This window comes from Lotus japonicus, chromosome 1, assembly GCF_012489685.1.
Source record: "Lotus japonicus ecotype B-129 chromosome 1, LjGifu_v1.2".
Classification (NCBI taxonomy): Eukaryota; Viridiplantae; Streptophyta; class Magnoliopsida; order Fabales; family Fabaceae; genus Lotus; species Lotus japonicus.
Window position 1 is genome coordinate 74,075,534 of NC_080041.1, and position 11,389 is coordinate 74,086,922.

At 43.9% G+C, this 11,389-nt stretch overlaps 1 protein-coding gene across 1 annotated transcript; it reads left to right on the forward strand.

Annotated features, from left to right (window-relative positions):
- The first annotated feature begins 285 nt into the window (after window positions 1-285).
- On the forward strand, window positions 286-8,696 carry LOC130749185 (uncharacterized). Its single transcript, XM_057602505.1, has one exon. It carries the CDS (start codon window positions 379-381, stop codon window positions 2,071-2,073), a length of 1,695 nt encoding a protein of 564 aa, XP_057458488.1. The 5' UTR covers window positions 286-378; the 3' UTR covers window positions 2,074-8,696.
- The last annotated feature ends 2,693 nt before the right edge of the window (window positions 8,697-11,389 follow it).

Sequence of the window (11,389 nt, forward strand, 5' to 3'; positions counted from 1 at the left end):
TAGGAAGGGTTAGAGGCGCCAGGCCCAACTCCACATCTATAAATAGGGAAGGAATACCAATTGTAAGGGACTCTCAGCTCATTTGTGAAATAACAATATTGAAATTCAGTTACTTTCTCTCTCTAAAGCGGTTACACTCTCATTCTCTCTAGGAATCTCGCATCACGTTCCTTACACTCTAGGTACTATACCTCATCTCAATGTTCATGGATAGAACATTTGGCGTCGTCTGTGGGGAACGGTAGATTTCGATTCTCGGACTACGTGGATTGTGATCTGGTTTGAGTGAAGTTTGATTTTCGGAGGAAATTCTTTTCGGCTTGTGGATTTTCAGTTCCCGATTCTTTGTCTGGATTCTCGGTCCGCTAATAGATCTTGATGAAGCCACGCCGCCAAGGGCGTAGTGAGGAAATGGAGCAGAAGCACGAATCCTCACCGCACTGCAAAAGGATAGGGAGGCTGCGCCGCGAAAAAGCGCGACGGGCACAAGCTAGCGACGTGAGATTGCAAAACGATTGTTTGCAAGAAGAATTGAAGTATTACCGCCTCAGGCAGTGGAATGAAGAGGCGAAGAAGGCTGAAGCTGCTGCGAAAGTCGAGCCGTTCTCAATAGCGGTGAGAGAGGTGACCCTACCGGATGGCATGAGAAACCTTGCGTTGGAGACGTACGATGGGCGAATCGATCCAAAAGACCATTTGTTTCAGTTCAATGAGAAGATGGCGGTGAACACGGCTTCTGACGCCGTGAAGTGCAAGATGCTTCCATTTACATTTCGAGGTGCGGCAATGGCTTGGTTTATGACTCTGCCTCAAGGATCCATAGCGAAATTTCGCGACCTCTCGTCCAAATTCCTTGTCCAGTTCTCTGCAGGAACGATCGAAGATTTGTTCGATATTAGGCAGAGGGAGCGAGAAACCTTGAAGCAGTACATGGAGCGGTACAATGCTGCGTCCACGAAGTTCGAGGAATTGGAGTATCGGACGTGCGTGTGCGTTTTCAAAAGCGGTTTGATGGTAGGAAAGCTGAGCTGCGAGCTGAGTAGGAAACCAGCGCGCTCGATGACGGAAGTTCGGGCCCGAGCAAGAGACTACATCCTAGAAGAAGAGGACGACGCATATAAGAGGAAACGCGTGAGGGCAGCAAAGGTGTCACTGGCGAGAAAACGGATACAGGATAAGGAGGCAAGTAATGTGCGGAAGGTTAAGGAAGTTGGCCAATTCATTAAGAAGTTCAAGGGAAAACTACTCTGTTCGGGAAAAGAGAGCATAAAGTGTAAGCTTCCTCGGCAGACAACTAACTCTCGCCGGCGACGGAGGCCGGGGTGGCACTCGAGTGAGGAATTGGCAAAGTCGCTCCAGGAAGCGACGTTCGCGAAAACCGGCGAGGATGGCAAATGCAGAATCGATCCTTGGCACGAGGTAAAGGGCTGGTCCCAGTGGTGTGAATATCACAACTTGGAAGGTCATAACACCAGTGACTGTTTATCGCTGAAGGGCCAAGTTAGGCAGCTGATCAGGGCGAGGCAACCACGGGTGACAGGTCACGGATTAGACAGGGACCAACGTGATAGCCGAAGGCGAGCGCCAATCGCAAGTAAAGGGAAGATGAATACGGTGAGGGGAAAGGAAGCGGAGGAAGCTGTCAATGACAAAGGCGGGGCGTCAGACGAAACGGCCAACATAATCGCAGGGGGCTTTGACGAGGGCGACAGCACATCGACGGCGAGGCGGAAGCAAGTAAGGGTGGTAGCATCGGCACAGGAGTATCCAGCTCCATTTGGGTGCCAACACCCGGATATAGTAATATCGTTAGCAGATTTTGAGGGAATCAAGGCCCATACAGATGATCCGTTGGTGGTAATGGTAAGAATTAATGGTTTCAATGTGCAGAGGGTGCTATTGGACCAAGGCAGCTCAGTGGATATCATCTACGGAGCGCATTTGGACAGTTGGGTTAACAGACAAGGATTTGATGCCATATACAGGAAACCTGGTAGGTTTTTCGGGAAAGCAAGTTCAGGTGCGCGACTATGTGGATTTGGACACAACCTTTGGAGTGGGCGAGGACGCTGAGCTTCTAAGGGTAAGGTATCTAGTCTTACAGGTTGTGGCAGCATATAACGTCATCATAGGACGAAACACTTTGAATCGCCTCCGTGCGGTGATTTCAACGGCCCACCTCGTGGTAAAATATCCACTACTCTACGGAAGGATAAGGAAAATAGCGGTAGATCAGAGGGGGGGGCGAAGAAATGCTACAGCAACTGCCTTGACTTGTATGGTAGAAAGGGAGCTAGCGACGGACACAAGTGTCATGAGATTGAGGTCGCTGAAGGCGGACAAGAGCGTCCGGCTACACAGAGCCTGAACGACACGGGTAGGCGAGAACGGCGGGTCAGCGAAAAAGTAAAAAGGTTGAAGAAAGAGGAAAGTCAGGGCGAGGGAGCCCAGGTGTTCCGTGCTAGAACATAGAGAGGGAAGGTAGTACCCAAAGCGTGAGGAAAGTGACGTGAATGCTTAGAGAGAGAAACTCTAACCGCTTAGAGAGAGAAGATGTAACTGAATTTCAATGCTATTATTTCTCAAATGAGCTAAGAGTCCCTTACAATTGGTATTCCCCTCCTATTTATAGAGGTGGAGTTGGGCTTTGGTGCCCTTAATCTGTCCAAATGGGCCAGTTGGGCCTCGGGAAGGAAGGCCCAAGGTCATGACGCGTTCCCTACCCAAGGTCAGGTCTCCTGGGCGAGGGACCCCGAGGTCTCCCCCAGTCCACAAGTCCACAAGACACCGAGCTCGAAGCATGAGAGCTAAGTGTGTCTTTGAGCAAGAAACAAGGCGAGAGCCCTAAGGATGCCGACTAAAACTTAAAATCTAGAAGTGAAAAACGATGGCCAACATGGCCTGGTAAATAAAGCCTTTTGCAAGCAACACTTTGGACCTTCAGCTGCGCCCTCTTCTTCCGGGCGAACCCAGTCCACAGGCAAGCTTGTGGCGACGGCTACTAGTCCGCCCGACTCGGCGTAGTTATGGACATGCCCTAAATCACGACGTTTTGTCACGTGTTGCAACCTTTCCACACGTCGCGCCTTGAAGCGACGCCAAGGTCAGTGAATCCACAGAATCTCAACCGCTACCTTTGACACGTCCCTTCCTGTCACGTCACAACTTTGACAATTTGAATTTTAACCAATCGGCAGCAACTGTTGCAGCTTTTCATTTAATGCGTCTTTCTCACTCCCCAGAATTTCGCAACTGCAATCATGTCATTTTCTGACGTCATGGGGCACAACTTCTCTTTTTCCACCACATCCCTCGGTAACCGTCCACAACTTCTTCCTACACGTTCCCTTCTGCACCTCACTCCCCGCTTATAACAACATTATCTTACTAACCCCTTTCGTTCCTTCACGATTACGAACCTTTGCTTCTTCACCCTTACGAGAACTTGTCCACTGTCAAAATTACATTTATTCCTTGCAATCCCTCTGCAATGACTCCAAAGCGCCAGACCAAAAGTTCCAAACGTAATGTCGTCACTGCCATCCCTCTCTAGTGCGTTCCTCCTGTTCGCCCGCCCCCTCCAAGAGGCGTTCCTCTTGAAGAAAAAGACGTCATTGCCTTCCGAACGAGGACTTCGAAATCTTTAAGTGCTCCCGCCGCGAGGGCTTTGCCTGCCGGGACAATGCCTAACCAACGGTCAAGTTTGGAAAAAGAATCGTCCATTTGGGAGATTTCCACAGAATCCGGCGGATTTTGTCATGAGAAACCTCTTGACAAGCTTATGTATGTCAGTGCCTGCTCATCCCTTGAACGCCCTTGGCTTCGACCCAAAGACGACTTCGTGGGTGCTCCTCACTTCTTTTACGTGTATGGGTATATGTTCACAAAATTGAGGATTAAATTTCCTTTTTCCCCTTTTATCTGCTCCGTTCTTCACAATATCAATGTGGCTCCTAGCCAATTTCATCCCAACAGTTGGGCCTTCCTCCGGTGTTTCGAAATTCTCTGCGACGCGATTCACCAGGAACCTGAACCTTCGACCTTCTTTTATTTCTATCGCGTATCTGTCCAGCCCTCCCCGCAGCGCAGCTGGGTTTCCCTGGAAGCAAGGCCTGGTCGTCAGCGCTTCAACCCTATCTGGCCTAACGTCACCGTCGATTTAGCCCGGAAATTCTTCAGGGTTGTGGTGTCCCATGAATATCCTGAGGTTTTCACACACGGAGATGGCACCGCTCGATTTCCTTTCTACTGGACTCAGGGTGCGCGCCAAATAATCGTCCCGTCTGAGGATTCCCTCACTCCTGAGCACAAGGCTGTCATCGACTTTCTGGCCCGACTCGCCGTTTCAGACTGCTCTCGCGTGATTGGTAAATATTCCTCTTCTACCCCTCTCATTCTTTCTATTTTCTACCAGCTTACCTTTTCCTTTTTTTTAATCTTTAGGACAAACTCACCATGCCGATGAGGAGCTTCTAGCGGCCTTTGAGAAGAAAAATAACGTCTCCTTTCCCCCTCGAATAAATTTGAAAGGCGACAAGGCGTCTCTGTTGAAAATCCAGGCGAGCGGAAAATGGCCCCTTGGCGAGGAGGATCCTCACCTTTCCCCGAAAAGGTTGAATTCCAGCGAGCCTTCAGGGACGATTCCCACCCAACACGGTCTTGTCGACTGCTCACTTTCCCGTCCAACAATTATCTCATCGCCGCTTGGTCCGAACCTGACGTCTTCTGCCAATGCCCCTCCTCCACCTGCTCATACTTCCACCCCTTCCGCAGGGTCCGTGAGTCGGGGATTCCCGTACTCTTTAACTTTGACATCAACCCAAATGGCGCGAATGGACGAAGTTGTCAAGCAGCGTGGTTTGGATAATGTCTCTGAAGGGGCTGTGGCAGGAGTGCTCCACGCGTTCCACTACTATAGGCGCTCCGCCCAGGATGGTGACGAATTACGATCCGAAGTGGCACGTGATGACCCGGGTTTATATGATGTTTTTAGGGTTTTTCCTTGTAGGTTTTCAGTCTTTTTCTTGTGTCTCATGTAGTGTTTCATGCATTCTCATGCATTTTTACTTTTATTTGTGCATTTGCATTAGTTTAGTAATTTTGTAGTTTTATAAGGGCTTTAGTTGCATTTGAATAGAGTTTAAGAGTCATAGGCAATTTCCACTTGTTTTGGAGCCTTTGTGCAAAACTAACCTCTGAATTTCTAGATATTTTCCTAGCTTTGTCATCAAGTTTTCAGGTTGTAACAGCTGAAGATGGAGTGTCTAGAGGTTTGGAGAATTGAATGGAGGCTTAAAGAGAAGTAAAGAGGAGTTAAAATGAAGATCAAAAGCCTTTTCAACGAGCTTTGAGCGCCTAGGCGCTGGGAATTGGCGCCTAGGCGCTAGTTGTTTTTTTTGCCAAGCTTTGTGAATTGGCGCCTAGGCGCCAATTACCTTCCAGGGGCCATATTTTCAGCATGAATTGGCGCCTGAGCGCCCGGAACAGTCCAAACTCGTGATTTTTGCCTATAAATAGGATTTTAGTCATTTTCTTTTGGAATCTTTGATATCAATTCCATTTTTACATAAGTTTAGAGGTAGAGGATCATCTAGGAGAGTGAGGGAAGGCTTCCAAGCTTGTAATTCAGGTTCTTAGCCAAGCATGGCTCTTGCCATGCTTGGCTAATCTCTCTTCTTTTACTTTGGTTTTCTTGTAAGACTTTTCCTTTTAAGTTATAATCTTAAGTTCTTTCCCACATGTTCTTCTTCTTTCCTCGAACCCCATATCCATGCTTTATGTTTCAAGTTAGAACATGTGCTAGCTTTATGCTTTTCTATAATAGAACGGAAGTTTGTTATAGATTAGGGACTTGTTATGGGATTACCTCTTCTATACTTGCTTCTAGGAATAGAGGAAGGGTTGGGGTTTGTTGGTCTGAACTTTATAATCTTTATGCTTCAAACAAATGTTTAAGTACACAAGGAATTGGGCTTATCTTTTGGTTTGAAAGAATTATCTATGCAAGGCATCGATAGGTAGTTGCTTAGGCTATAACATCAAGGAGAGATTCATGAGAACATGTGCTTAGAATGATGTGCTTGAATTGATTAGTTGAGCAAGAACCCAAAGTAAATCACTCTTTCTTTTCATTTTCTGTTTCATTTCTGAATTTATATTTTCTTTTTCCTTATTACTACTTCAACATATCTCTTATTCAATAATACAAACCTTCATACTCAAGGCTTAAGCTGAATTTAGTCACTCACAATCCCTGTGGTTCGATATTTAAAACCGGGTGGATTCCGTACACTTGCGGATTTACCAACAAGTTTTTGGCGCCGTTGCCGGGGATTGTTTGTGATTTTTGGTTTATATTACGAGTTTGAAGTATAGTCTACCTAAGACTCTAACTTAGGGCTGAATGGGAGACAACCCATGTTCTTTTTCTGTTTTGTTCCTATGTATCAATTTAACTGATTCGTTCTTGTTCCTAGTGCTTGTTGTGACCTGATCAATTATAACATGATTTGAGGTTTTGAATTCTGTGAACCTGACCTAGAATGGATCAGCTAGTGAATTTAATTTTAATTAGATTCATTGGTCATGAGTTGATAAGTTGATACATAGGATCTTCTTTTTCTGTTTTACGTTTCTTCTTCTAGTTTTTCAGGAAATAAAAGCCAAAGTGGAGAACACTTGGAGCACTCAATCACTTGGAAGGAGGTTCTTTTCTTACCCTGAGTTTTAGTCCATGCAATTTTGCATACTTTTCTTTTATAGATTTTGTTTATCCAATTTTATCATGCATTGTTATATAGAGTCTTTTATACCTTGGTCTTTATTCCTTATACTCAATGACTTGTTCCCAAGTCTTGCTCACTCACATGATGCTGGTTTTGAAAATGTTTTTAAGTGGATACTTTGTGCTTTATTTTGGGGAGTGATTGTATGTTTGGGAAAGAGAGGGAGAGACTTCGGTCTTCTAAGTGTTGTCTTAAGGATAGAGTTGATGTGAGTCCACAAGGGTCCATCTTTGACCCTTCACTATATAATTTCCCTGGAGGATCCTGACTCACTTGCACTTCTTGGTTCTGTGTTTCATTTCATGCGTCCTTGAGTGTAGCTCTAGGAGACTTGCATTCTTGAGACTGGTAGGTTTTCTTGTACTTCAGAAATTGTTTTATAACATCTTTGTCCCTAATTGACCCTTTCGAGCCTTATGGAGATTTCCTTGGTATCTATGTTTAACGGGCTGGTTGTTTGGAGGATTCAATGGGGAGTTGTGGTTCTTAACTCTTGATGGAGCTAGTTTATAAAAAGTGCAATTGTCTCTTGCCCCAAAGAAAAAAAATTGGAAAAAGTCAAAAGAGAAAATGAACTCCATGGTGTGGTGGAGTTCCAAAAAAAAAAGAAGAAAAAATATGAAACAAAAAGGGGTTAAGAGACTTGAGTGCTAAGTATCAATATCTTGAAAGCTCCGGAATTCCAAATTTGACCACACTCAAATTTTGTGCAGCCTTAGTCTTCCTTAGGGACCACCTACCTTGTGCTTTACCTAGCTTACATTACAACCCTTTTGAAGTCTCATTGAATAATGCATTGTCAACTTTAGTTGCTCTTGAGTGAATGATTCTCAGAACCTATGAACTTGCTTTTGTGCTCAGTGCACTAAACAATTGTCTCATGCTAGGATGTTAGCTCTAAATGCTTCTCATAGTGGACTCTAATTCTTCTTTGTCTAAGAGTTGCATGAAGTTGATTGTTGAATCTTTATCTTGGAACTAACTACATTTACTTGATCCCCCGGTTTTCTTAAAATGTATCCCTCTTTTGGCATGTGTGTTGGGAGTAATTCTTTGTGCTTGAGGGCAGGCTAATCTTAGTGACGCTCGAGGGCGAGCTGTCGTTGAGTATAGTGGTGTGATGACCCGGGTTTATATGATGTTTTTAGGGTTTTTCCTTGTAGGTTTTGAGTCTTTTTCTTGTGTCTCATGTAGTGTTTCATGCATTCTCATGCATTTTTACTTTTATTTGTGCATTTGCATTAGTTTAGTAATTTTGTAGTTTTATAAGGGCTTTAGTTGTATTTGATTAGAGTTTAAGAGTCACAGGCAATTTCCACTTGTTTTGGAGCCTTTGTGCAAAACTAACCTCTGAATTTCTAGATATTTTCCTAGCTTTGTCATCAAGTTTCAGGTTGTAGCAGCTGAAGATGGAGTGTCTAGAGGTTTGGAGAATTGAATGGAGGCTTAAAGAGGAGTAAAGAGGAGTTAAAATGAAGATCAAAAGCCTTTTTAGCGAGCTTTGAGCGCCTAGGCGCTGGGAATTGGCGCCTAGGCGCTAGTTGTTTTTTTGCCAAGCTTTCTGAATTGGCGCCTAGGCGCCAATTACCTTCCAGGGGCCATATTTTCAGCATGAATTGGCGCTCAGGCGCTCTGAATTTGCGCCTGAGCGCCCGGAACAGCCCAAACTCGTGATTTTTGCCTATAAATAGGATTTTAGTCATTTTCTTTTGGAATCTTTGATATCAATTCCATTTTTACATAAGTTTAGAGGTAGAGGATCATCTAGGAGAGTGAGGGAAGGCTTCCAAGCTTGTAATTCAGGTTCTTAGCCAAGCATGGCTCTTGCCATGCCTGGCTAATCTCTCTTCTTTTACTTTGGTTTTCTTGTAAGACTTTTCCTTTTAAGTTATAATCTTAAGTTCTTTCCCACATGTTCTTCTTCTTTCCTTGAACCCCATATCCATGCTTTATGTTTCAAGTTAGTACATGTGCTAGCTTTATGCTTTTCTATAATAGAACGGAAGTTTGTTATAGATTAGGGACTTGTTATGGGATTACCTCTTCTATACTTGCTTCTAGGAATAGAGGAAGGGTTGGGGTTTGTTTGCCTGAACTTTATAATCTTTATGCTTCAAACAAATGTTTAAGTACGCAAGGAATTGGGCTTATCTTTTGGTTTGAAAGAATTATCTATGCGAGGCATCGATAGGTAGTTGCTTAGGCTATAACATCAAGGAGAGATTCATGAGAACATGTGCTTAGAATGATGTGCTTGAATTGATTAGTTGAGCAAGAACCCAAAGTAAATTACTCTTTCTTTTCATTTTCTGTTTCATTTCTGAATTTATATTTTCTTTTTCCTTATTACTACTTCAACATATCTCTTATTCAATAATACAAACCTTCATACTCAAGGCTTAAGCTGAATTTAGTCACTCACAATCCCTGTGGTTCGATATTTAAAACCGGGTGGAATCCGTACACTTGCGGATTTACCAACAGCACGCCTCCGCGCTCTCAATTCTCAACTTGCTGAGGATCGCGAAGTGCTCGCCGCTCAACTGATCGCCAAGGAAAACTCCTTTTCCAAAGAGCTAGCCGAGCAGTCCGCTCGTGCTGAAGTTAGCTTTAAGTTTCAAGATAGGAGGATTTCTGAATTGGAGAAAACTCTTGCAGAGCTGCGGCAGGAGGCGAAGCTAGAATCGAGCGTGAAAGCAGACCAAATAGCTTTGACGGAGGCCGACCTTGAAAACCTTCGATCCGACCTGGCGAAGAAAGATGATCTTCTATCCCCAGCGAAGACTCAAGCCCATCTTGACGCGAAGGCCTTAGAAGAAAAATTGAGGTCAGAGGCTGCTGTTGCTGCCGTTTCTGAACGCGGCCGAGGCTTCTTCCTCGCCAAAGCCCAAGTCAAACATCTCCATTCTCTAATTGATCTCAGCCAGATGGGGGCATTCAAGAGGGTTACACCCACAGGATTGGTTGGGCCCGACGATCCTCCAGGCTTCGTCGCCGTGCGTTTCCTTACGGAAGAACACGTAGAGCTAACTCAAAATGTTAGGAGTCCTTAGATTATCTTTGTTATCTTTGTACCAAGGGTCTCCCTTTTTTAAAAAAAAAATGAGAACCCCAAGTTTTTACTGATTTTGCTATGAGTTTTAATTGTACGCCTCCCGCCGGGACATAGACTATGCGGGACATTCCTCTTAGGGAATTTCAAACGTCTGCCCAAGTGCTTCTTTTCCACGTTCCAACGGTTTTTTGTTGACCACCGGCCACGAATGCTCAAGCCTTTATTGCAAGTCGCTCCTTTTCTAAGAAAAACTCCTCGAGAAACTGCTCCAGCAATAACTTCCAGAGACTGAACCGGGCTTATAAATAAGAACCAAAACGCAACAATTGTAAGACCCAAGTTTTTTTTAAGCTTAGAATAAGTGGAAGAGATTTCCATTTACGATTAGGGTTGATGTATCGTGAAGGGAAAACCTGAACAAGAGTTTACCAAATGAAATAAATTTGTGAAGGAGAAAGTTCAGGAAAAGTCTAAGGATTGTATCAAAGTCGATAAAAGGTATAGCACGATCGATATACGCTTAAACCTAGGGCAGAAACCCTAGTAAATAGCTAGTTTTCACTTAAAGTCACGATGGAAATTAATTCCAAAAATCTTCAGAGAAATGTTAGAACTTCTCTTATTCCTTATACGACAATCGTTTCGAGGCGAAACTCTAGGATGTACGAACGTCCGATTCCAATCATCGGAAGTTTGCCGAAACTAGAACCCTGATAGTTCAAAACCCTAAAATCAACCGACAATGAAGACTTTTTCTATTCGGAGCTTCAAATGAAGATTCTACACGCGTACACCCATTTCTCTTGATGATTTCAATCTTTCTTCAGAAGGAAGTTTTCTATTCCGACATTCGATGCAAAAAGTAACTTATCGGGTAAAATAGTTTTACACCGACTTTGCATTAGGCACCTAAAATACAAGGAAACCTCTTTTGAGTTTTGGATTTATGTCGCCAAAACCTATCTTAGAATTCACAGAGAATGAAGCCGGAAAAATAGGAATCGCGAAACTTTCATTTTTCCGCGTTTTGCCAACCTCTATATATAGCAAGAAAAGGATAAAAAATGGCAAAAACTTCACCATTTTCTCTCCCAAAACCCGCGAGCTTCACCAAGAGGAAGGAGGAAGAGATTTTCTTCATTTCTTGCTTGATCGTTGATCCATTAGTTGCTGCTTGAAGGTTTCGAGGTATAGTCGCTAATTCTTACCTCTGATCGTCTTTTCCATAGCTTTTCTCTATGTCTTTCTGTGCTCATAGTTTTGAGGTTTTTGCAAAACTATCCCGAATACTTCATTTTTTATTCTAAACATCTTCCCTACGTGCCCAAGAGCATGTTTATCTAATAATACTGCGCCGATTCTCGAAAAACTACCGTCGAGTTTCAATTCTGCTTAAAATACCCATTTTGGGGCAAAGCTTCGTCCTTTGGGCTGAAAACTATCGCCTTAGCTTAGTGCTAGTAGGATTAGTTGTCATAAACGTCGTTGGTGACGTCCCCATCCAATTTGCTTTTCGAAATTTCAGTTTTGAAATTCTGAGCTAAAAATA